The sequence below is a fragment of the Pseudopipra pipra genome, chromosome 16, assembly GCF_036250125.1.
Source record: "Pseudopipra pipra isolate bDixPip1 chromosome 16, bDixPip1.hap1, whole genome shotgun sequence".
NCBI lineage: Eukaryota > Metazoa > Chordata > Aves > Passeriformes > Pipridae > Pseudopipra > Pseudopipra pipra.
In genome coordinates this window covers 672,527-697,861 of record NC_087564.1, presented here as the reverse complement: position 1 = coordinate 697,861, position 25,335 = coordinate 672,527, and the positions used below count along the sequence as shown (strand labels likewise).

The following is a 25,335-nucleotide window of genomic DNA, read 5'->3' as shown; positions in this document are numbered from 1 at the left end:
GTGGAGTGGGCAGACCCCAAGAGCTGCTGAGGCTCTGGAGAGCCCCGAGCCGCTGGTGTGATGGAACATGGTAGGATACCTGGGACAAAGCATACCCCATGAGGAGGGTGTCTGTGCCTCTCTGCACACCCTGGCAAGGTCATGGTTCAGGTCCTGGGGACAGCTGCTGTGACCTGCACTCCAGAAGAAACTGGGTGTGGGGACAGACTCTGAACACAGGGTGGGAAGGAAGATATGTCTGCCAGGAGACTGGGAGTCTGGAAAGGGAGGCAGATGAGGTGCCCTCAGAAGAGTAAATGGCACAGAAAGAAGGGAAACATGAGAATTATGGAATCACGCTGAAGACGACCCAGTGGCTGAAATGAGACCCTCCTCTGTCACTGCACAGGAAGAGGGGCCTGTGGGACTAGCCAAAGAGTCCTCCGTCTGGCAGCAAACCTCTTCCTCCTCCAGTGAGGAGGTCAAAGAAGGACGTGGGGGAGCAGTAAATAGGGTGTCTTCCCTGCTCGCTTGGAAACATGAGCCTCCAGCCCTCGGAGCCATGCCGACCCGGTGGGATGGGGCTGGCGCTGCCCGCTGTGACACGTTCTCCTTCCTCGGGGGGCCGGGCGCTGGGTACAGTCGGGCTCACCCGCCAAGCGGCCCGGCCTTGCGGTGCGTGGCCTCCTGCGCCCACCGCCGGTGTCCTGCCCTGCCCCGGGACAGGCGCGGGGGGACCCGAGGGGGGGACGGGGCCGCTCCCCCGGTACCCGACGAGGCCGGCAGGGGGCGCGCGAGCGCCGCGCACCGACCACCGGGGGGACCGGGGAGAGAGGGGAGAGAGGGGAGAGAGGGGAGAGAGGGGAGAGAGGGGATCGGGGAGAGAGGGGATCGGGGGGATTGGGGAAAGAGGGGAGAGAGGGGAGAGAGGGGATCGGGGAGAGAGGGGGGACCGGGGGGATCGGGGGGATCGGGGGGATCGGGGAGAGAGGGGAGAGAGGGGATCGGGGAGAGAGGGGGGACCGGGGGGATCGGGGAGAGAGGGGACCGGGGGGATCGGGGAGAGAGGGGAGAGAGGGGATCGGGGAGAGAGGGGATCGGGGGGATCGGGGAGAGAGGGGGGACCGGGGGGATCGGGGAGAGAGGGGGGACCGGGGGGATCGGGGAGAGAGGGGAGAGAGGGGATCGGGGAGAGAGGGGATCGGGGGGATTGGGGAAAGAGGGGAGAGAGGGGATAGGGGAAAGAGGGGATCGGGGAAAGAGGGGAGATCGGGGGGATCGGAGGGGATCGAGGGGACCGGGGAGATCGGGGGGATCGGAGGGGATCGAGGGGACCGGGGAGATCGGGGGGATCGGAGGGGATCGAGGGGACCGGGGGGATCGGGGGGATCGGGGGGATCGGGGGGATCGGGGAGATTGGGGGGACTGGGGGAATCGGGGGGGGAGGGGGGATCGTGGGGACGAGGGGGCATCGGGGGGATCGGTGGGACCCGGGGGGATCGGGGTGCCAGAGGGACCTGGGGTGATCGGGGGGAGACAGAGGGGCTCGGGGGAGCCTCGGGGTATCGGGAAGCTCGGGGGAGCCGGGGGATATGGGAGAATGGAGGGTCCTGGAAGGAGCTGGGGACACTCGGGGCACTTGGGGAGCCAGGGGGGGTCTCGGGGGTCCGGGAGTTCCTGGAGAAGTTGAGGGGACTTGGGAGGCTCAGGGGTCTGAGGGAGCCAGGGAAGCTGAGGAGCTCGGGGGGACTGGGGGGCTTGGGAAGCTGGGGGAGCCAGGAGGGTTTGGGGGACTCAGGGGGCTTGGGGAGCCTGGGGATCCAGGGGTCCCTTGGGGGGGTTTGGGAGAATCAGGGGGAGCCACGGGAGCTTGGGGGCTCAGGTGGGTCCAAGGGAGCCGGGGATCCAGGATGGCTTGGGGGAATCAGGAGTGGTCAGGTGGGGTCTGGGGCTCAGGGGTCTCAGGTGCAGGGTCTGAGCCACTCTGTGGACAGAAAGCAACGACCAAGGGAGTCTCTGCAGGGCTGGGCTGGCTGCAGTTGCTGGGGGGGTTGGGAGGACGAGGTACTGATGTCAGCGGGGCTGGGACGGGGGTCAGCCTGGGGGAGAGATGGCTCCAGGGAGATCTTAGAGCCCCTTCCAGTGCCTAAAGGGGCTCCAAGAGAGCCAGAGAGGGACTTTGGACAAGGGCCTGGAAGGACAGGACAAGGGCCAATGGCTTCCTACTGACAGAGGGCAGGGTGAGATGGGATATTGGGAAGGAATTCTTGGCTGTGAGGGTGGTCAGGCCCTGGCACAAGTTGCCCAGAGAAGCTGTGGCTGCCCCATCCCTAGGAGTGTTCAAGGCCAGGTTGAATGGGGGCCTGAGCAATCTGGTTTAATGAAAGATATCCCTGCTGTGCAGTTGGACTGGATGATCTTTAAAGGTCCTTCCAACCCATTCTGTGCTGTGTCTGCCCCAGCTGACTTGGTGCCGGTGCTTTTGCTCCAACAGCTTGTGGATGTGTGTGTCCTTTCAGCAATCCTTCATTGACTGAGAGGCCTGGCTGGCACCAGACACTGTGCCTTCATGAGGCAATGGATGCAGAATAGCAGCTTGTAAGAGGCAGAGCTTCCTGCAGACACCAGGGAGACAAACCACACAATCGATTTGCCCTCTTCTTCTCCCTGCCCAGGAAGGCAGTGAGCACTGGGTGCCCTATTCATGGTGATGTTGGCATGCTGAGGGACACCAGCAGGGTCTCGCAGTCCGATTCCTACCTCAGTGAGTGTTCCATCCCTGCTGATGTCCATGGCATCCCCCTGTTTGCCAAACTCAGGCCACATCTTTTTCTCAGGCTCTTCATCTTGCAAAGAGGGAACAGTGGAAATGAGGATTCAGGAAATAGCTTGTGCCCATCTCAGCTAGGCTTTCACTGTCATGAGACCTCTGGACAGCAGTCCTAGGACTTCTCCATACGGTGGCCAGCACCTCTAGCATCATGTTTGGGTCCTAGGATGGGGGAGTAGGGGGTCCAATGGGTGTGAAAACAGCAGCACTGAGGTTGTGGTGACTCAGCCCGCCAGCTCAGCACCACCCTGGAGCAGCCCGGCCAGACTGGCTCAGTATCACAGCTCATATTCATGGTTGTCCTCATGCTTTCTGGCCATCTGACTCTTCAAATGCACAAGTGTCCCCAAGAAAGACGGGGGGGCTACAAGACACCTGTAGCATTGAACTTGGAGAGCCTTGAGGTTCCCCTGCTCACGGCCCGGGCCTCCTCTGTTCTGTCACCTGATGGCTTTGCCCTTGTTTATCTGTATCCCTGCTGCTGAAGAAGGGGGGAGATGTATTTTGTGCAACAAGGCAGAGAGCAGCAAACAGCATTTCCCCTGGGGCTGGAGGCCAGCTGGGGTCTGCGCCTTCAGCGAGCATCTGCCAGCCGGCTGGGAGAGCTGCTCCTGCAACCTGCTGCCCCAGAGCAACAGGATGTGGGTAAGGAGGGTCCTCCGGGAGCAGGGTGATGGTGGGTGGGAGCTTTGAACATAACGGGTGAACACTGTGCTGGCACGTTGCCCTTCTCCCCACCGCCAGTGCTGTCCTCAGTCCTCACATCCACTGCCACAGCATCTACAATGTGGGGGCTGCAGGGCTGTGAACACGACCGCAGTGAAGGAGGGGATCCGGGTCCGGGTTTTCTGCTCTCCTCCATCACCTCACACAAACTGATTAAATTAGTTTCACCTTTTTCCTGCCCCACTCGCAGGTGGCCTGGGGATGGCGGGGCAGCCCCCCTGGGGCAGCCCGGAGGCAGCTGTGCTGGGCACGGAAGTGCCCCATTTCTTCCCCCCCCCGCCCGAAAATCATAGACCAAGGGTGGCCCTGGTGCAGCAGCGCGTGAAAAGCCCCCGCACTACGGGATGGATTGGAGACTCCAGCCTCCTCCATAAGAGGAGCTGCTCCCGCCTGGTAAATCCCTTATTTGCTTTGGGAAACCAAGGGAGGATAACCGGCTGCCTCCCTTGCGGCACCGCTGAGCCCTCGGCGCGGTGGGCTACGCCCCGCAGCCCCCCGCACACCGCAGGGATGGACCCGCGGCGGGCTCGGCGAACTCCCGGGGTGCGGCGGGGCCGCCCGGGCGGCAGGTGGGACCGCGGCCACCGGGACCCCCGCGGTGGTGCCCGGCGGGGAGGGCTTCCCGGCGGTGGGGCGGCCACCGGGACACCCGCGGGGAGGGCTCCCCGCTCTCCGCCCGGCCCAGCCCTGCCCGCTGGGCTGCTGGCGGGGCGGAGGGCGGAGGCAGGGCTGGCAGCGGCGGCGGGCGGCGCACACGCACACACCTCCCTGCATGTGATTAAATGGCTCGAAATCTGCTTCTGATTTCCTCGGGGAGGTGACTTTTCCCTTCTTTTCAACCCGGGATTTATTGGAGCCTTTTTACTCCGCTTCCAGGCGGCGGTGGGGGCTCAGTTTCTCCAATTCTTGCTTTTCTTTTCTTTTTTCTTTTTTTTCCCTAAGGTTTTATTTTTTGTTGTTGTTGTTTTCCCTTTCCTCTCCTCTTCGCCCTCCCCTGCCGCCTCCCCCCCTCCCTCCCGCAGCCGAAGCAGCCGCGGGCGGTACGGCGGAGCGGGTGGGAGCGCGGCCGGCTGCGGGCACGGCGCTGGGACCCGCCCGCACCGCCGGGAGCAGCGCTCCCGCTTTCCACTATTTCGCCTTATTTTGCTCACACACACACACACACTTCCCTGGAAATTTTGTTATTATTGCTTTTTTTCCCCTTTTCTTTACTTTTTTCCTTTCTTCAGCCCCGGGAAGGGGCTGCCCCCGCCCGCTTCGCCGCGGCCCCGGCTCCTCTCGCCGCCGCTCCCGGACCTGCTGCCCGGACCGGCCCCGCTACCTGCCCGGCCGCGGTAAGCTGCGCTCCCAACTTCTCGGCGCTTCCTGCTCCCGCTCTCCTCCTCACCGCTCCCTCCCTCATTGCCTTTTATTCCTCCCTCTCCCCCCGCACTCACCCTCCCTTTATTTCCCTTTCCATCCTTTCACTGCCGAGAACGGGACCTCCCCGCAGCGGGGCCGCCCGCCCGCCGCCGAGCCCCGCTCCCGGCCCCGGGCAGCTCCGGCCGCGGCCGCTACGCGCTCTGGCCCGGTTCGGACCGGCCCGGCTCGCCGCGGCCGCCCCGCAGAGCTGGCGGGGGCCGCGCGGGTGCTCGGCGCTGTACGAAGCCCCGCGGTGTCGCAGCCCCGGCCCTGCTGGGTGCGGGCGCGGTGCGGGCAGCGGCGGGAGCGCTGCCAGGCCGTGCCTGCGATGCCAGCCCCGGCTGAGGGACACGGGGCGCACACGTGCTCCCCTGCCCGCAGCTCCCGCCGCAGGCCCTTCTCAGCCCGGGAGGGCTCCACCGCACAAAGCCACCTTGGCGGCCAGCATCGCCCTTGCCACCATCCCAGGCTTGGGGCTATCGTCGGTCCCTTCCCGGCACACGGAGAGGCCCCGCGGTGGCTCAGAGGGTGGGTTCCCTCTGGAAACAGCCCCTGCGTGATGGGCTCGGCTGCTCTGCAGTGCTGGGCCGAGCTGAGTGAGACCCTCGGCACCCCAGCCCCCTGCCCTGGGCGACAGCCGGGGTGAGAGCAGCCTGGGCAAGGCACACGCGAGCGGGCGGTGGTGCGGAGAGAAGGGAGGCTGGGCTGCGTTTGGTAGGTTTGCGTTTGCTTTCTTCTCTGGGAGCTGCTGAACCCTCATTTCCTCAAAACGCCGTCCCACCCACAGCTTCCCCAGCCCACTGGAGAGTGGGTGGGTGGAAATACCTTTCTTGGGATAAGGAGTAACTGGTGTGATGGGGGACGTGGTGCTTGGCAGTCTGCTGCCTCGCCAAGCATGGTGGGTGAGGAAGGCCCCGTGGGCAGGGGCAGGAGCTCCTCTGTCAGTGCAGTGGTCCTGCTGGCTCGCTGCTTACCTGGGCAGCACTTGGGCATGGATGCTCCTCTCTCTGGGAGCTCACCCCACGAGTGTATGGGATGTGAGCTGGGCTGAGGATCCCCATCTCCATCTGTGCTGTTTTTGTTGGACTGTAGCTGGGCTGAGATGATACTGAGTGTAGACCAGGATGTGCAAACCCCACATGGCTGGAAATGCCACAGGTCCTTCTTCCCTGGCCAGGTTTGCTGTTGCTTGTCTCTGAGCCAGGAGAGGCTGGAGCTCTCTGTAACCGGTGCAGGGGGATGTGGCTTCAGCTGTGCTCTGAAAACACCCTCCAAGGTGTTTTGGTGGATGGAGGACAACTTTTTTTCCTCTCTTTCTGTAGTATCTCATTTACAAAACAGAGGGAGCTGCTGTGCTGCTCTACTCACCTGGTTGGAGCGGGCTGGTGAGGGGACAGGAGGTCCAGCAGGCCAAGAGAAGGGTGGGCTTTGGGGATCCCAACACCCCTTCCTCCTCCACCTGTGTGTGGTAGGAGGAGGGCAAGGTGGGTCCCTGCAGAGAAGAGAGCAGGTGTAATGCCAGGTTGGGAAAGAGCTGAGGTGTGTCTGCAGCCCGTGGAAAAGAGAAGCCAGGCCTATGGATGCAGCTGAGCATGAGGAGCTCACCAAAAACGCAAGCTGCTAGGCGTCGAGGTTGAGGAGCATTTCCACTGCTCCCTGAGCACCAGAATATGATGCCTTCAGCCTGGGTCAGCCAGGACTGAGCTCCCACCTTGGTTGGCAGAGGTGTGCATCCAAGAGATGTTTCCCAGCCCTGAAGAAGGAGCTGAGCACCAGTGCAGACCTTGGGGTGCGTGTTGAGATGCCTTCAGCAGGGAAGCAGCCTGCCGTGCCGAGGGTGTCCGCAGCACCTCTGCCTCCTGTTCCCCCACCCTGTTAGTCAGGCTCCGCTCCATAAGGAAGCAATTATTTTGTGCCCCTTCGAGCCCCTCCCTGAGCCTGCGCAGGACACTCGTGCTCGGTATGGAAACGCGACAGATTTTCCATATTCCTCTTTGCCCCGTGATGTTTAAAAACGTACGTGACAGCTTCTTCCAAATGCTGCAGGCTTGGCTGGCACTCAAGTAATAACAGGCTGTGGGACACCAGGGGCATGAAATATCGTACCAATAGCCAGAGAAGAGGTGAAAAAAAAACAGAGATGTCAAAGTGCAGCATGTTTCCGGCCCGTTGTCGTGAGCCATCCTCTGCCCAATGTGAGAGATCTTTCAAAGCCGGCCAAATGTTGTCATCTCTGAATACCATTTTAAATATTCATCCAGACTATTTTCAACATCTGTGCCCGGCACGTTGTGAAAAGGCAATGAGGGACATTATGGAAACCAGATCACTTTATTCCCATATGGAGTGGAAAGGGGTTGAAGCAATGAGGACTTCTAGACTGGGACTGCATGACTGGACTGCATGAGTTCCATGCATCTGCTGGAAGCAGTGGGAGGAAAATCCTCTGCACCTTGAAGGATGCTGCTGGGAGCACTTGACAGAGCCAAGCACCGTGGCAGGAGTGGGTGAAGGGGTTCAGAGAGCTGGGCTGCGATTAGTTGGGTAAAACAACTGGTCAAGCTGTAGTAGAGGTTAATAAATAGGGTAGAATAAAATCATAGAATACCCCGAGTTGGAAGGGATCCACAAGGATTATTAAGTCCAAATGCATCCAGACAGTGCTTGCTGCTCCTGCAAGGTCAAGGGCTCCAGATGCCTCCTTGAGCTGCTGTTGCACTGGAAGCATGAGGAGGAGATCTCCAGCTTGTACTGGCTGGGGGGGGTGTAAGTGTTGGAGCAAAATGATTTCAGCTCTGCATCATATGGGTGATACCCTGCTGAAGTCTCTCCTCCTGGCAGCAGGACCAGCTCTACCCAGGACCAGTGGTGAGCAGAGAAGGCATGGGGGACTCAGCAGGGCACCCATGCAGGGTGCTGGTCCCTCCTTTCTGTGGTCAGTGTGGCTTATGAGTTAACAAAACTGATGAGCAAGGATGTGTCCAAGCATCCCACCTTTGACAGCTCCATGTACATGGCTGAGTAGCATGGGGACTATATGCTTCATGGTGGAATTCTTTTTTTCTTTTATTTTTTGGTTGTTTTCAATAACCTTGGAAATTTGGGCTCCGTTTCTGCCTTTTGTAACATCAGGCTGCAACTAATTCAAGCCAGGCCAGATCCTGACCACAGGTATGCCAGTGTAAATTTGAATGGAGTCGCTTACGTCTTGGTTTGGCCTGATGTGAATGGAGTTACTTCGGGCCAATGCCAAAGGGCTGAGGTCAGAATCTGGCCCATCCTTTCCTGCAGTGTAATTTGTACACGTCTCCTGGCACCGCCAGGGTATCGTATGGCTTGTGTCATTCTGGCTCTGACCTGCCAGAGTGCGTTTCAGGATCTATCACCCCGAGTGCCTGCTGCAGGAAGACGCTGCCGTGTAATTGCCCCCGTGAGCTGTGCCTTCGGGGGGCTGAAAGCCCGAGGGGCTGTGCAGAGAGGCCAACTCTGCGGATGTGGGTCTGTGAGCGCTCAGGAGCTTCTGATGCTTAAATGTCAGAAGAGAGGAGAGAGTCTGTAAAGGAAAGTGAGGCATCTCCTCAGTGCCATTAGCCATGTCCCAAGTGGGCACTGGTTGCTCCATTAGTGGCTGGGAAGGCGATTAGCACTACCCAGCTGCACTACATCCCTCCAGCCTCTCCCTGCCTCCGGAAAGCCGAGCCTGGACCAGCACCTTGGCTGCATGGGGTTTTTCCTTTCACTTTAAATACTTCTCGGTTGTGTTTTTATGTCCCAGAGACACATGGAATGATTTATCCATGACTGAAGCACAGTTTGGTCCTGATGCATTCTGCTTGTTGGGTGAGGGAATGAAGCTTCCCCTAGCTGGCATTGGCATGGTGGGTGAGGGACCTGGGTACCCAGGGACCCCCCCCTGCCCCCCAAGATGGGTCTTATTCATGGTCTGGGGCAGATCTGCAGGGGGTCACTCCCACAGCATGTGTGGCAAGGGAGTGCAGATGCCCTCATTAGGAAGGACCCATAATGAGGTGGAAAAGTGCAGAGTGTGGTAGCAGGTACATCCTGGTTAAGGGACATGCTCTTATAATTTTTGCCTGGTTACAGCTTCTCTGAGCACATCATTCCTCTTCTGCTTTGGGTCCCATCCCATTCCCCTAGTGCCCTCTTGCTCAGATGGCACCTGAGGTGCTGGTGGGCTTTACTGGGTACGCCACATCTTAGGGAGGATACAAGCACTTTGGATTTAGTTGTTGGACTCCCTTAAGTAGTCAGGTCCTTTGGTCCTTGCCCAGGAATCTGCCTGCTGCTCCACAGCTCTGCTGTGCAATGAGGAGCATGTTCATGCCCCATGTGGTTGCGTGGCTCTGTCCCTGTCCCACGCTGGTACCCAGGACAGGGTACCCTGTGCACAGGGTGATGCAGCACCTTGTGGGAACCAGTTATTCCTATCTCAGCCAGTTCCAAGTAGGGCCACATGCTTTCCTCAGGTGATGCGAGTACCCCATGCACTGCACTGTCCTGGCCCAGAGCAGAAACCCATCCAGCTGGACCATGTCAGCAGTATTGGTGAGAAAAACTGGGGGGAGCAGTGCAGGTCTCTGGCAGGAAGGAAGCACCATTCCCCTGTCATCCCTTGGGGCGTTCCGCCTCCCCTCCCAGGCAGTGCTGGCTGCTCAGCTTTAGTCACTGCCTGCCCTCTAAGCCCACATTTTCGCAACAGCAGAGCACCACTCGCCTTCACCTCTGCTTTAATTAGAGAAGGCTGCTCTGGTGCAGCAAAGGTCCTGGGATCAAATCTGGCAAATAACCCCCTTCCCTCCCTGTCTCGTGTTGTTTCACTTAATCCTGTAATTACCTCGGCAAAGCTGCCACAGCCCCTGGTCTGCTGGGTGGTGACCCTGGGCCTGCCACAGGCACCAGTATCTGTGTTGTGGGAAGTTTGCTCTCCTTGCCCTGCCTCACCTGCTGCACTTGTCTTGTGCATTCTATTTTGGGGACCAAGCACCCACCCCATGGCTCAGCATCAAGAGACCTGGAGCTCCAGGCATGCGTCTGTGCCCAGCATCACACTCAGCAGCCCTGCCTCGTGGAAAGACGATGGGAAAGGAACCCACAGTGGGCTGGAGCATCGCCCTGACAAGTCTTCTCACAAGGCAGGAAAACGCTGCTGGTCGCTCTGGGAAGCGTGTGGCTGTAGGGAGAAGGGGTGTGGAGGCGTTGGATGTGGTAGCTAATTTTTTTTAAAGCACTTCTGAAGCACTCCGGCGGAGTGACTTCCTTCCAAGCCGCACGGCTGTTAGCATTCCCCGAGCAGAGGAGTGAGGAAATCGCCCACCTCAAAAATGCAGGCGCTTCTGGGGAGGAGCTGGGAGGGCGGCCGCTTCCTCGGGAAGGGTGAGCCCCGGCCCGCGGGTGCTGCTGGTGGCAGCGAGCCGACAGCCACAGGAGAGCCTCGCTGGGGACACCTTCGGGATGTTGTCACTGCAAAAGGCACTCCATCACTTATATCCCTCCTCGTGCCAGATCCAGGCATATGCTAGGCTGGATTTGGCACCGAGGGGTCATCCCATTTCTCTCTGCTTAGTCAGCAGCGTCTCCATTTGAACTGAACCGGGGGCAGCAAAGATGGGAAGTGGCAAAGGGGGCACATGGGGGCTGGGGAGAGAAATACCCACTCCCAGGCCTCTCTGGCAGCTTGCCGGCACTCCCAGGGTCATGCTGAATATGCATAAAAGGGAGCAGATTGCAGCTTGCCCTCCTCTCTGATACAGAGGTGAGGCCCACGGAGACCACCAGCCCTGGCTCTCTTTCAGTGGGATAATGGGGTGAGCTGAGCACGGAGCGTGCATGCTTGTGTGTGGTCCTGGGGATGATAATGATTTCCATTCATGCCCTGCCTCTGCAGTGCCGACACACTGCTGGGTGAGCCTTGGCTCCCCGAGGGCTGCTCCCTGGCAGCAGAGCCCCCAGAATTTTGGCATTGAATTGCAGGGACTTGGTGAGACTGGCAGGAGGGACAGAGCATCCCATCAGGGCAGGGAGGATGAGCAGCAGATGCTTGTGCCCCCCACACAACCCAAAAACAGGGGTAACCCTGTCCTGGGTCCTAGACCTGCTGCCCCAGTGCTCATAGTTCCTTCACCTCTGGGCTCTCCCCTGGCCACCAAAGGTGCTGCTGCTGTCATTCTCCCCTGGCCAGGGGTTTCCCCACACCTTTGTGTCTTACCAGATAGGGAATTAGAAGGCCTTTACAGGTGGTATGCTTGAGCATGTCCCTAGCCCTGTCACCTTGCTGCCACATAGCAGAGGGGCAAAGGGTGGAGGAGACTCCTCCTTGGCAGGCTTTAGTAGGTGCCTTGCTCTATACATCCCGAGTCCCCCTGAAGTGGATGGATGCAGTTGCTGAGGCACCTCTGGAGGTTTCACCTCTCTCTTCCTGATGCAATGTTTTCCTACAGGGTTGCCTCACACTACATGCTGCCCTAGGGGTGGTGGGATGGGAGGTGGTGGAAGCAGCACCCGACAGGGTCCCCTCTGTGGGGTGTGCTGTGGGATGGAGATGATGGGGGGGCACTGGCAGCATCACAGGGCTGAAGGTGCTGTGCTGGCCTCTGCAGGAATGTGCACGGCCAGGTCTTGCTGGGCACTGAGCAGGGACCATCAGCACTCTGCAGCCCCCTTTGCTGGGTGTGAGTACAGGAGCAGGGCTCTCCTGGTGGGCTGGCAGGGGCTCTGGCTCACTGCCCACTGGTCCAGTTGGGATTGTGCTGCGGGATTAACCAGTTGCAGCCTTTGCTCGACAGTCCCTGGACAGGCAGATACCAGGGAGCTGGCAGCAACCATGGCTTCATCTCCTGCCCAGGAGGCAGCTGCCTGCAGTGGGGCTGAGGGTCCCTGTGGGCTCCCTGCACCAGGGGATGCTCCTCACTGCCTGGTGCTTGTGGCACGATGCCTCCTCTGCTTTGATGACTGCTGTGTCCCTGCAGTCTCCAATCCTGCAGCTACACTCCTCATGTAGGTTGTCAGTGCTCCAGGGACAACATCCTTTGTCTTGCTGGCTGCCAAGTCACCGAGCCATGGGCTGACATGCCCCCGAAAGGCTCTGCAGCACTGCCGTAAAGCGGGGACTGTGCTGCTGGGGGGATGCAGGGACCACCAAGGGAGCATCAGCTTTTCCAACAACAGAGGATTAATCAGTGAGGAAACAGCATGGAAGTGGCAGAGGCAGGTTTTGTCCTGGGGATGATGCCCTAGGACAGGCCAAGACCTCTGTCCCTCTTGCCCCCTCGGCAGGCTCTGGCTGCTGGGCTGAGTGTGACTGCGCAGGGAGGAGCTTCCTCTCATTTGTGGTTTGGCAGCCTGGAGAGGCAGCTTTCTTCCACAGTCATAGATCCTTTTTCTTCGCAAAATGGAATAACAAACAAAAAAAGTCCTGAATCATTTGAAATGGGCTGTCCCTTGCAGACTCCTTTGGCCAGAATGGGCAGCTGAATGGGCAGGAGCAGCATTGGGGCTGTAGGTGGGGGGCAGAGCTGGGGATGCTGGGCTGGGCTGTGCTGCTGGCACAGAACTTCATTCCTCAAAGTGAAACACAAATCCCAAGTCATCCTGTAAGGATTTATTAGTGGAAGAGGGGACAATGAGGGGATTCCCTCCTCCTGCCTGACTATGGCATGGGCTGGTAGAGGCTGAAGAACTTGGCTTTGGTTCAGCACAACCCTGTAGGATGGCAGGGCTGATGCCACCCACCCATCTGGGCAGCTCACGTGTCTGCCACCAGCTGCAGTACTCAAGGCCATTCTCTGGTGATTGCATGAGCCGTGGCCACTCACATGATGGGATGTGGCCAATCTGCATCATGTGGGATGTTCCTGCTGCAACCAGAGCTAGCAGAAGGGAATGTGACCTCCCATCCCTCTTCCACTCTTTGAGCCAGTGACACAGGAGATGAGGCACATCCCCTAGGAGCCACTCAGCTCCTTGGTCTTGTGCTGCAGCTGCTGGGAGAGGAGCCCACCCAGGCCCTGCGTTTGGTCCTGACCTTTCCTTCCATCAGCTGACAGGCCAGACGCAGACCTGGATTTCTTGGGGGTGAGGCCAGAATAACCTACTTTTGCCCCTGGGATTACACAGGTAGCATGGCAGAGGAATTTGGTGGGGATCCAGCCCCTGACTTGGAGAAACCACTGTGCCATGGCCAGCAAGGAAAGTAGTGCTGTGCCTAGGAGCCCAGGGCTTCATCCCAACAAGCTCCTTCTGCCTTTTGCAAAATGTGCCTCCAAGGTGTTTTTACTGCTGTTCCTTTCTCCTGCACTGTCAGGAGTTGTTTTGTGCTGCAGTTGGATAACTTGGAGTTTGCAGCTCCTATTGCAGCTGGAAGGTCTCCCCAGCTATTCTCAACCACCACCCCTTGTCAACTGTGCAGTGACGTGGTCTCTGAAACTGTGTGTGACAGCCAGGGCTGCTGGCAGGCAGGAACATTCCTGTCACCCCAGGATGGTTTGTCAGAGGCCAGAGAAGGGCTGTACCCTGATTCCAACCTCCTCTATCCAAAGCTCACCTCCTTTCGCCGTTTCCCAGGGTATTGCACTCCTGCTGATGAGCAGGGAGGGATTGGTGTAGATAAGGCAGCACAAAGGGATCACCTCCCTGCCCCACTCCCAGCATGATGTATCAGTGAATGTGGGGTGGGAAGGTGGGCACAGGTGAAGGACCAGCCATGGGAGTGTTTCCCATCCCTTACCAGTCCCCCTAACATGGGCTCATGACACTGCCAGTGCTATTCACTCTTGTTGCTCTTCCTCCAGGGAGGAGCCACTTCCCTCACCCCAGGAGGATGGAGATCCTGCAGCTCCTGCGCCTGCTCCTCACCACCGCCATGCTGGGCCTCTCCCAGACAGTGAACCCGTTTGTGGCCCAGCAGACCCCCCCAGACCCTTGCTACGATGAGAGCGGTGCTCCTCGCCGCTGCATCCCTGAATTTGTCAATGCTGCCTTCGGGAAGGAGGTCCAAGCCTCCAGCACGTGCGGGAAGCCCCCGACACGGCACTGCAATGCCTCAGACCCCCGCCGAGCCCACCCACCTGCCTACCTGACTGACCTCAACACTGCCTCCAACATGACGTGTTGGCGCTCGGAGACCCTCCACCACTCGCCCCAGAACGTCACCCTCACCCTCTCCCTCGGCAAAAAGTTTGAGGTGGTCTACGTTAGCCTCCAGTTCTGCTCGCCTCGGCCCGAGTCCACCGCCATCCTCAAGTCCATGGACTACGGCAAGACCTGGGTGCCGTACCAGTACTACTCCTCCCAGTGCCGCAAGATCTACGGCAAGCCCAGCAAAGCCACTGTCACCAAGCAGAACGAGCAGGAGGCCCTGTGCACCGACGGCCTCACCGACCTGTACCCGCTCACCGGCGGGCTCATCGCCTTCAGCACCCTCGACGGGCGACCCTCCGCCCAGGACTTCGACAGCAGCCCTGTGCTCCAGGACTGGGTGACGGCCACCGACATCCGCGTGGTCTTCAGCCGCCCGCACCTCTTCCGCGACCTGGGCAGCCGGGACGCCGGGGAGGAGGAGGGCGGGGGTGCCAGCTCGACCCCTTACTACTATGCGGTGGGGGAGCTGCAGGTGGGCGGGCGCTGCAAGTGCAACGGGCACGCGGCGCGCTGCGTGAAGGACAAGGAGCAGAAGCTGGTGTGCGACTGCAAGCACAACACGGAGGGCCCCGAGTGCGACCGCTGCAAGCCCTTCCACTATGACCGGCCCTGGCAGCGCGCCAGCGCCCGCGAGGCCAATGAGTGTCTGGGTAAGGGGCTTTCAAATATTTTTTGTTTCCTGGGGCTCAAATGCTACAACAGGTCATTGGGGGAGGAATTGATGGGTGCTGAGCCAAAGCGATTGTGCTTGTCTGGAGAGACTGGGGAGCATCTCCCTTGCCAGAGGATTGGGAAAGGCTCAGGGAGACCTCATTGCAGTTACAACTTCCTGGGGAGGGGCAGAGGAGGGGCAGGCCCTGAGCTGTGCTCTGTAGGGACCAAGGACAGGACATAGGGAATGGCCTGGAGTTGTGTCAGGGCAGGGTCAGGTTGGATCTCAGGAAAAGGTTCTTCCCCCAGAGGGTGGTTGGGCACTGCCCAGGCTCCTCAGGGCAGTGGGCACAGCCCCAAGACTGCCAGAGCTCCAGGAGGGTTTGATGATCCTCTGGGGCACAGGGTGGGACTCTTAGGGATGGGCCTGTGCAGGACTGAGGGTTGGACTCAATGATGCTGGTGGGTCCCTTCCAACTTGGCATATTCTGTGATTCAGTGAACCATTCACCCTCTCTTTGCTGCAGGTGTCCCCTCAGAGGTGCAGTGGTTCAGCCATGAACCAAAGCACCAAAACCCTCCCAAAAATCACAGGTGTCTTTCAGCTGGTCAGCAAACCTTAGTGTGGGATGCCCTTCTCCAGTGTTTCCCTTGGGCAGCAAACCAGTTGTCCCTGCGCCTGAGAGGCAACTGCAGTGTCCCCTTCAAGATGTGCTTGGGGACAGGGAGCAGGCAGAAAAACCTGGTAGGGGTTGAGGAAATACTGGAGATATCCTAATTTGACATTTCATCCTTCATATTCACTCTAGTGTGGTGGTTTTAGCTTGTTTGTCCTTGCAAAGGTTTCCATGATCATAAAAATATTGTCATCAAAATGAAACATTTCCAAAACATGAAACTGATGTTGCTTGGCTGTCCCACTTATGAATCTTTGTGGGATTTTGGTGGAGATTTTTTGCCTTTTTTTCCTGGTTTGGAATGGGGCAGGGGGATGCCAGAGTCCTGCGAAGGTCTGGGAGAGGGAGGAATAGCCTCTCACTCCTCCTGGACTGGAGCCCAGGTCTCAGGGGGTGGTGGGAGGATGGAGACAAGGGAAAGCTGTACCATTAATCAGCCTCTGAAAGGCTCAGTGATGTGGCAAAGGTCAGAAGGACTTGTTAGTATTTGTGATCGATGCCTTGTTGAGATCCCAGCTGTCTGCTTCAATATATACATGTTACAGCAGATTTCTTCTCAGAATGGCTGAAAAGGCAGTGGATTCAAAGCAAGTGCTAGAGCTGATGCTTTAAACCACCTCACACACTGTGGGAATGTATCAGCCCTTGTGTTTTCCCACTTGTCTCAGAAAGATGAGAGCTCACAAAAAACCCTCCCTTCTGCACCCTGCCCAGGGCTGCTGCAGGTCGGGCAGGGGAGGCCTCCAGCAGGCTCATGAGCCCATGGAAACCCTGGGACAGAAGGGAAACCTCGGCCTGCTGGCTGCCTCCCTTGTGCCATCCCACACAACATCTGCCTCAGCACCACATCCTCCAGTAAAGCAGTGGGACAGCAGTGGAGGTTGCTCTGCCGGCACATATGGGGTTAAACCAGAGAGGGCTTGTTTTGGGGGAGCATCTGCAGGTTTTCTGTCCATCTCGTCCATGGCGAGGTGAGAGTCCCGCGTTGCAGAGTGTTTCTCTGAGCATCCTGCCCCCAGCTGCAGATCCCGTCCCCCTTCTGGCAGATGGGGCTGAAAAGATAAACGAGGGAGGGAAGAGGAGGCGGGAGCGCCGCGTGGTCCCTTCAGCCCCCTGCCCCCCCGACAGCCCCGCACACAAAGAGCCTTCCCCGAGCTGCGTGTGAAAGTAGTTTTTTCCTGTTGATTCGCTCCCCTCTTTCTCCCTTTACCCTCTTGGGCTTTGTACCCTCTCTGAAGGGACCTGAAAGAGCTTCTCCATCACCCGCCTCCGAAGGGCTTAGCGGCTGAAAGCTGGATTAGCTCCCCAAGCCTTCCCCTCTGTGCCTTTCAACAATGACATCTCCCCAGCCAGCACGAACAGACGCAGCAATTAGCACCAATTAAAAGGAGAGGCTGCCCGGGAAGTTCCCTTTGCTCAGCCTGGAGGCTGTTCCGGACTCTGTCCTGCGGTCGGGCATCGGTGATGTTGGCTCGCGGTGGTGGATGTCAGGCGGCTGGGGAGTGGGGAGGAGGAGGAAAAGGAGGGTGGGTGGATGCAGGAGCTTGGCAGCTGAGCGGCAGGATAGGGAGTTGCAGCACCCTGAAAGTGAGTGAGAATGGAGCCGTGGAGCTGGTACAGCTTCAGGTCATGTTGGGATGTGTCACCTCTTGACTCTGTGCTCCCCAGCACCCTGCCTGGGGGTTTGTCTCCCTCCAGGGCATGGGAGTCTGCCTGCTACAGCATGGGGACAAACAGATGTCCTATAGCATGGCACGATGCTGGGACATCCATTTCTTATTTCATCAGAATTTGTCTCTGGGAAATGCAGACATGAAACAGCCCAGTGCCACCTGAGGCCTGAGCATCAGCACAGGACACAACCCCACTGTGGCTGTGGCAGTTAAGGGGGTCAGCGGGAGTTTGGCAAGCAGGCAGGTTTGGGAATGTCACAGCCAGGACAGTGGCAGTGGATTTGCCATGCTGCAGGCTTGGCAAGAGGGCACAGTGCTGCAGGGTGCATGGCCCTGTGCCTGGTGGTTACAGGGTGTGGCCATTGGGCCAAAGGCACTGGGGTTCTCCTGATACCTGCGTGTCCCACAGGGAGTTTGTCCTGCTAATATTGGGACATATTGGGACTAATGTTTGTCCTGCTAATATTGGGACTCTGTGTGCCCTCTGGTGTGCCCAGGGCAGGGAAAGAGGGACATGTGTCCCCCTCTGTGTGTCCCCCCCAGCTTTTAGCCCAGGACAGGCTCAGTGAAGGATAATCCCAGCAGGGAGGCTGGCAGGAGCAGGATCGCCAAATCCCGGGGACCCCCACGTGATGCAGCAGCTTTATCCTTGCAGACTCTCAACTCCTCCTCCCGGCCACCGCTGCCGGTCCCGGCCTGCACCCGTGAGCTGCTGGGGACAGCCCGGTCACCCCCTCGACAGCCCGGCCCCCAAACACCCGGCCTGGGGAAGAACGGGAAGCGGATTAGCACGAGGCAGCCACTGGAAGTAATTGATGCACTCGCTGGTGATGCGGGAGCTCTTGTTCCCTTTGTGGCCGCCGCGGCGGGAGCACTCCCCGGAGCACCAGAATAATGCCCGGGCCTTGCTTTGATCCGGGGCCTCGGCGGGGAAGGGGCTGCGCTCTCCTGGGAAGACCTCGCTGGCTAGTGCTCCCTCCACTTTGGGCCGGGGGACTGTGGTGGTCCAACCAGGATGCCAGTGCCTGAAAACACCAAACCCCAGAGCAGTGGTGGGATTTGGAGGATCACATGTAATTCCCGTGTCCTCTGCCCCTTCCTGTATGTGTTTGCCCCTTCCTTTGTGAGTTCCCCCAACGAGGTTCTCCGTACCTGCTCCCCAGTAGATGTACTGGAAAACCAGTGTGTTCCCAGCACCACCAGCCATGGTCCTTCCCTGGGGAGAGCAAGGGGAAGGCGATAGCTTTAGGAGGTGGGCAAGCAGACAGCATTCCTCTGCTGCCCCTGCCTGGGCACCTGCGTCCCATGGGGTGCGGTATCCCAGCAGATCTGGGGTGCAGGGGAAGGCAGCCACCCTGGCAGATGGGATTAACACGTCTTTGACCATCCTGAGTCCTGCTCCTCCTGGGATGGGGCAGGAGTGGCTCAGCCTTGCCCCTCGCAGCCCCTTGGGTAGGGCTCTCTCCTTCTGTTTCTCCTTCTGCTTCCTGGAAGCAGCAGAGTGAGCCCCGGGCCCTCTCTCCCAACACCTTCCCCAGGATGGAGGGGCAGTGTGGGTGGGAGGGAAGGGGCTCCTTTGCTCTGGGCTCCCATGCCCAGAGTGGAGATGCAGCCTCAACCTCCCCCATGTCCCAGCCAGGCTCTCCTCCAGCCAAAGCAGGGGCGTAGCTCGAATCTGCTGCGGGTTGGCAGCGGCAGCCAGTCTAGGGTTTCACTGATCCAGCTGCCTTCCCTAATTATTCCTAGGGAACTTGTAGGGGCGGTGAGCCCCACTCCTGCCCTGTGGGCTCCATTGGCTGCCACACGTGTGGCGCAGTGAATGGCACTGCCTGTCCCGTGCCAGGGTCCGTCCCAAAGAGCCTCGTGCCATCATTCCAGGCTCTCCATCCACAGAAGCCCAGAGGAGGAGAGGTTTTGGGGTGGCTGTGGCCTGGGCAGGGGTTCAAACATTATCAAAAGGGAGACAGAAAGTTGCTCCATTGCAAGGTGTCAACATTTAATTAGTCTATTATTGCAAATTATTAGATCTTGTGATTGTTTAATTGATCATATGATTGTTTAATTGGGCATACTGTACAAGGGCGGAAGCGAGCTGCCACATAATTAGCCCCAAACTGTGCAATTAAATTCTTATTAATACCCCAAACAGCAGGGAACATTCAAGCCTTTAATTAGTGATTAACGGGAGACAGACAGAGCTTGCAAATGCCTCAGCTTGAGGAACAGTGAGAGTATTTAGCCGGGTAAGGGGGACCCGTCTGCCCGATTAGCGCTGGATGGCTGCGCTGGGGGGTGAGGAGACGGTCACGCGTGCTGCTGTGACCCTGTCCCTGGGTGGGGACAGCCACCCAACCCTGCATGGCCAAACCCAGCCACGTCCCCGTGTTGGCTGGCCAGTATGGCTCCAGAATCCTGCTAAGGTGGTGGCAGTTCGCTGACACCCGGCCCACAGCTGCCTGAAGGAGAGGGGACGATGCTGGGCAGCAAGGGGAGGTTTCTTCTCTGAAACCCAGCTCCTGGTAGGATCAGAGGATCTGCAGCATGCTCCCAGGGAAAGGTGGTCCTGGGGCTGCCCAGGACGTGCTGGGATCAGTGATGCCAGGAAAAGGCCCCAGCCAGTTACTCCCTCACCAATTAAACTGGAGGCAGAGAGGGACCTGCACCAAGGGTGGTGAATCATTTACCCAACTCTTCTCCACTGCCCATCGCCTCCCTCTGGGCTGCCAGCCCCTCTCCTTCCTCAGAGGATGCTGGGGGCATTCCCAGAGGGACACAAAGCTGCCTTTTGGTGTGACCCAACTTGCCTTTCAGTGCTGCAAAGGGATAACATGGACCCTCTACTCCCAAAAATTGCTCCTTTGCCACAGTTCTATGCAGCTGCCTCAGTTCAGCAGCAAAAACCACCTTGACTTGTCCCTGTCCTGTTATCTGGAGAGTGCAAGAGCATCGTGGATGTCAGGATACTTCATTGTGTCTCTTTTGGCCCTGACAAAGCCCGGCTGAGAGTCAGCATCCCCTGCTCAGCAGCATCCTGAACTGCCTGAGACTTTGGGCTGTATTTGCTTCTCTCCCTCAACGTACCACAACACAGAATTTGCCTCAAAAATCTTTGTTTTCCTCTAGCACCAGGGAAAAAAAAATAGCTCAAAAGGCACAAGCCCCCAAAGGCACCTATGGCTGCACCGGGTGTTATTTTGATGCCTGCCATGTGATTTGTCACTAATCTCATACCACGGGGGGAGCTCCAGGGGCAGCCGAGGTTTGAGCGCGTGGTGCTGGCACCAACCTTCCGCTCCACTCAAGCCTCCAGAAAAGCTCTTTTTTACAGTTGGGGTTTGCTCCGGCTCTCTTCCCCTGGCATCTCTGTGGCCCGAGTGCCAAAGTGGGCGAGGGAGTGTTTGATCTGTGTGGGGTGAAGCTCCCACTGGCACTGCTGGTCATGGGGAGGCAACTTCACACGGCCGCCAAGCCAGGCCTGGACAGTTAAATCCGGGCTGACACGTTAATGAATTTCACAGTACGCCTGGAAAAACTCTCACCCAACCTCAATTTACCGGCATGGGGAGGGGGCCGGGGCGGGGGGAGCAGGGCGCCGCGTTTTGCCGAAGGAAATCTTGTTCCCATTATCTTTTTGCAAGAGTGTTAAGTGGGAACGGGCAGTGCTTTGCCTTTTTATCTCACACACGTGGAATCGGCTGGGGGGGCCCTGTGCTTCCTGGGGCTAATTTGTGTGTGCACATGTAACAGTGTGCAGATGTTTCTGGGCACAGCTGTACGTGTGGATGACTGGGGCTGTTTTGGTGCACGTCCATGTGCATGCACATTCACATGTGCACGTTTGTGTGCACACACGTGTGTGTGAGCACACATGGCTTGCTAGGTGGGTTTCTTTGTGTATGTGCTCACGCACACAGGGCAGAGCCTTAAACACAGAGAATTCGGGGAGATGCTGTCACACACCCTGGCATGAGGTGGGTGGTCCTGCTGGAAGGCCGGGTGAGCTCTATCACTAAAGCCAGCTGCCAGGGAAGGGGCAGGGGGAACGGCGGGGCTGCAGGTGCCCAACTGGCACTGCCAAACCCCCTGGCTGCACCCCTCAATCCCACACTTGCCTGCCTTCAGCCAAATGGTGCCCTGTCCCTGCAGGTGCCCTTTCTGCTCTGCCCTGACCTCCTGGCACCGGCCCTGTGGGGCGGTGGATGCTGCACATCTCGATGGCACACTGGGACTGTGCTGTGCTGTGCCCATCCTGCTCCCCAGCACAGCCTCCGGTTGCCATGGGGGGCACCAGGGCAGCTCCAGCCCACCCAGGGGGTCCCAGGTTTCACCTCCAGACCTCACTCTCTGCCCTTCCCTTGCAGCCTGCAACTGCAACCTGCACGCCCGGCGCTGCCGCTTCAACATGGAGCTGTACAAGCTGTCAGGGCGCAAGAGCGGCGGCGTCTGCCTCAACTGCCGGCACAACACGGCGGGGCGGCACTGCCACTACTGCAAGGAGGGCTTCTACCGAGACCTCAGCAAGTCCATCACAGACCGCAAGGCCTGCAAAGGTGAGCTGGAGGGTCTCCATGTGGGCAGGAAGGGTGAGAGAATCTCTCTTGGCCTCCTTGTTCTCCCTGCCCATCCTTGGGATTTCCCTTTGCTTGTAGCCCGGCCGGTCACTCTGGCAGCTGCAGATCACCTCCAGCTTCCACCACCCTGATGACCTCTGCCACCCCAAGGGCACCAGGGAGGGATGTTGCTTTGAGCCCAGCATGTCCTCGAGGGGTGGGGAGGATGACAGGCAGGGAGCTGCCAGGAGCCCATCCATCCTGGGAGGGTCCTGATGTAGTGGCAGTTTCCATCTCCATGGTCAGTGTTTGGAGAGATGCTGGGCAGGTGCTGAAGTCAACATCTGACTAAATATGCTGGAATCCTGTCCCTGATATGGATGTTGTCTGGGACATAGCCATGCTTGGAATGTGAGTTCCCTGCTCTGAAGGCCTGGGGATGTTGGCGGAGGTTCCATCAGACCACACAGGGTGCATTTCAGCTATGGGGTGGCTCTTGGGACCTGTTTGGGGGGGATGCTGAACACCATGGTTCCTGGTAGCTGTCCTTGACCTGGCCAGGAGCCATGCTGGCTCCAAGCCATCAAGCTGCAGCTTGACCTCACAAGGTTCCCAGCCGGTGCCAAACATCATGCGACCTGCACCTCTCCTCTCTCTCCTCTAACTCCTGGCCAAGGCTGCCTGGTTCCTCTTCCCTGTCCCTGCTCAGCCCATCTGCAGAACCTTTTTCAAAACAGTAGTTTCACCAAAGAATTTGAGGTAAGGAGACACCTTTCCTGTCCCCAAGGACTGGCAGGATCCAGACTGGAACATCAGAGTCGGCAGGAAGTCAGCCACAACTGTTTAGATGCTGGGATTTCATCCCTGATCCCTATTTTTCCATCTTAGATTGCTAGTCCCTCCTGGAAGGGAGCACGGTGTCCCCCTCTGATTCCTCTCCGATGCATTTTGCAGCTGTGTGGGCACTGGGCACCTTCGCTGCTGCAAGAACATGATGCTCGTGCGTTTATGTAGGGCCTACAGGAAGTACTGGAGCTGGTTTCAGACCATTAACACTGTGGCTGCAGACCTGAATGGAAGGATTTGACTTTTGGGGTTCCCCTGTCATGTGCAGTAGTGCTGTTGGAGGTCTGGCTCAGCTGGGTTGGGATGCAATAGGTGAAGTCCTTCTGTCGCTTGTGCTGTGTGAGCCGCCGCAGGCTCTCTGCATCCTTGCTCATCCCAGGAGTGCTTGAGCTCATCCCAGGGAGCGGGGCTGAGCAGCCACTGGCGGGAGGGGCCCTGCCTGCAGCCAGCTCCTTAGCAAACAGCGAGCTAATCATTTCCAATCACCTGAGCAGCTGACCTGACAGGTCCCACCTCACAGCCCATGTCCCCAGGGACCACGTGCTGTTTCCACCCGGTGGCCTCAGCCAAGCCATGTCACAGGGGCGTGGCAACCCCTGGAAGCACCGAGGGTTTCCCCTTGATGAAGCTTGTGCCAGGTGGCAGCCAGGCCCCAAAGCCATGCCAGGTGCCAGCATTCTTGGGGTGACACTTGAAGGGACTGGGAGAGAGGAAGAGGAGGAGGCAGGACAGGGCATGCATCCTGGCAATCTATGGAACAGCATCCAAGATCGTGTCCCATTCCTGGGAGGGGTCCTGGCCCTGGCTGAGGCCAGGGATGGATGGCAGAAGCTCTCAGCTCCTGCTGCAGCACCACCAGACTGGGGCAGCTGCAGCAAAACTCCCTTTTCCATGAGTGTTCAAGTGCTGGGGACTTGTGAGCTCACCCCCAATGGCACCGGGGCTTGGGAGGCACTGGGGTGGCTGTGCCTCACCCTTCGGCTTCTGTGGGCAGCACCTAACCTCCCGCTCTTCCCCAAGGAGGAGTCTCTGCTCCTCTTTGGATTAGGGAGGTTTAGGCTGGATATTAGGAAAAGGTTCTTCCCTCAGAGGGTGGTTGGGCACTGAACAGGCTCCCCAGGGCAGTGGTGATGGCCCCAAAGGCTACCAGAGCTCAAGGAGCACTTGGACAATGCTCTCAGGCACATGGGGAGGTTGTTGAGGTTTTCCTGTGTAGGGTTAGGAGTTGTATTCAATGATCCTATTGAGTCCCTTCCAGCTCAGGATATTCTGTGATTTCTCCTACTTGTGCTCCAAAACTACCTGATACAATACTGACCAAAGTGGAAGCCCTGCAGGCATTTGCCTCCCCAGGGGCCCTGGGGACCCTGGTGCCACCTCCCTGGTCATTGAGGGCTCAGTTTCTGTTCCATACAGGAAAGAGAGCACTTACCAAAAAGTAATAATAGAAAAAAAACCCCAAAATTAATAAAGCAAGCTGGATTTGTCTGGGAGCAGGGAGGACTACTGGATACAGCACAAGTATATGGGACCGGGGACACTGCAGGCACAGCATTTCCTACTCAGCTGTGGCTCAGGTCCCTCTGCTTGCAGGGCTGAGGATGGAGGAAGCATCCTCCATCCATGGCTGCTTCCGTCTGCCTGTATCCACCATTTGTCAACACAAGTCTTGCTCCACCCCACTCAGGGCAGGAATTGTGTAGCATTAAGGTGATGGAAAGCACCTCTGATCCGAGGTGGCTCCTCTGGATGGGACAGGGCAGGCAAAGCATCCCAGGATGCTCAGGAGTTAATGGGATGGGGTGAGGACAGATGCCACAGTGCAGGAGAAATGCCAACGAGCGCTGCCTGGGCTGAGGAGGGGCAGGGGAGTGGGGGTGCTGTGGCAGGTCCCCCCTCCCAGACAAACCTCCATCCCTGTGCCAAGCCACAGGCAGGTCTCTGCCAGCCTGGGCAGGGGGTGCTGTTTCCGGAGGGCTGGCAGGGTTTGCCCATGGTTTGGAAGTGTTGCAAAGGCTCAGCCGAGCCAGATGAACATGTGCACGGGGCCGACCCCCGCCATGGTGCATATGTTGAGGAGGATCTGGCAGTGAAGACGGTACCCTGGGTCTGGGGAGCCAATTCCTGGCTCTGCCTCAGGGAACAAAGTTAATAATAAAATCCCTGATGCTTCTGCTACTTTGGCTGCCTCTCCTTCAGTAAAGCAGAGAGCATTTCCACCTCTTCCTTGTACTTATCCAGTTGTGGATCTGTTGGGATTTGGAGCTCTTTGGAGCAGGAGTAGGGTCCCAGGTGCTGGGAAGGGAGAGCTGTCACTGAGATATAGAAGTACACAGTGACAGAGATGTGACAACACAATTTGGGCTTGGTTTCTCCAAAGATGTGTCCCATAACTACAACTCAGGTATCTACACTCCTGCAAGAAAAAAAGAAAGAAAAGAAACAGCAAGGATCCTGACAACAGATGTTTAAAGCAGATGTGGAGCAGGTTGATGGGAATGGGGGGCTGTGGCTTTGAATGAAGGCTTTTGCACCTACCACAGCACTGGTCCAAGGCAGAAGCTGAGCATCACTGCAAAGGTGGATGCTCATAGAATCACAGACTGGTTTGGGTTGGAAGGGACCTTGAAGATCATCTGGTTCCAAGTCCCTGCCATGGGCAGGGACACCTTCCACTAGGTCAAGTTACAGATGGTCAGCTCATAACCAGGAGGCAAATCCCTAGCCCAGAGGCCATGAACCATTGCATCTTATTTCAACAAACCCCAACTCATGTTACTAAATCCCTCTCCAATTGTGGTTTGTCTCTCCTGGGATGCAGCATCTTTGAAATAGGCACAAAAATA

At 58.2% G+C, this 25,335-nt stretch overlaps 1 protein-coding gene across 1 annotated transcript in view; it reads left to right on the top strand.

The window, feature by feature from the left end:
- The first annotated feature begins 4,782 nt into the window (after positions 1-4,782).
- NTN3 (netrin 3) overlaps positions 4,783-25,335 on the top strand; it is a 32,273-nt gene continuing 11,720 nt past the window's right edge. Inside the window, exons 1-3 of the mRNA XM_064672430.1 lie at positions 4,783-4,869; positions 13,744-14,742; positions 21,455-21,643. Coding sequence (XP_064528500.1) covers positions 13,773-14,742; positions 21,455-21,643 — 1,159 coding nt within the window. The 5' untranslated portion in view covers positions 4,783-4,869; positions 13,744-13,772. The remainder of the gene's footprint in view (positions 4,870-13,743; positions 14,743-21,454; positions 21,644-25,335) is intronic.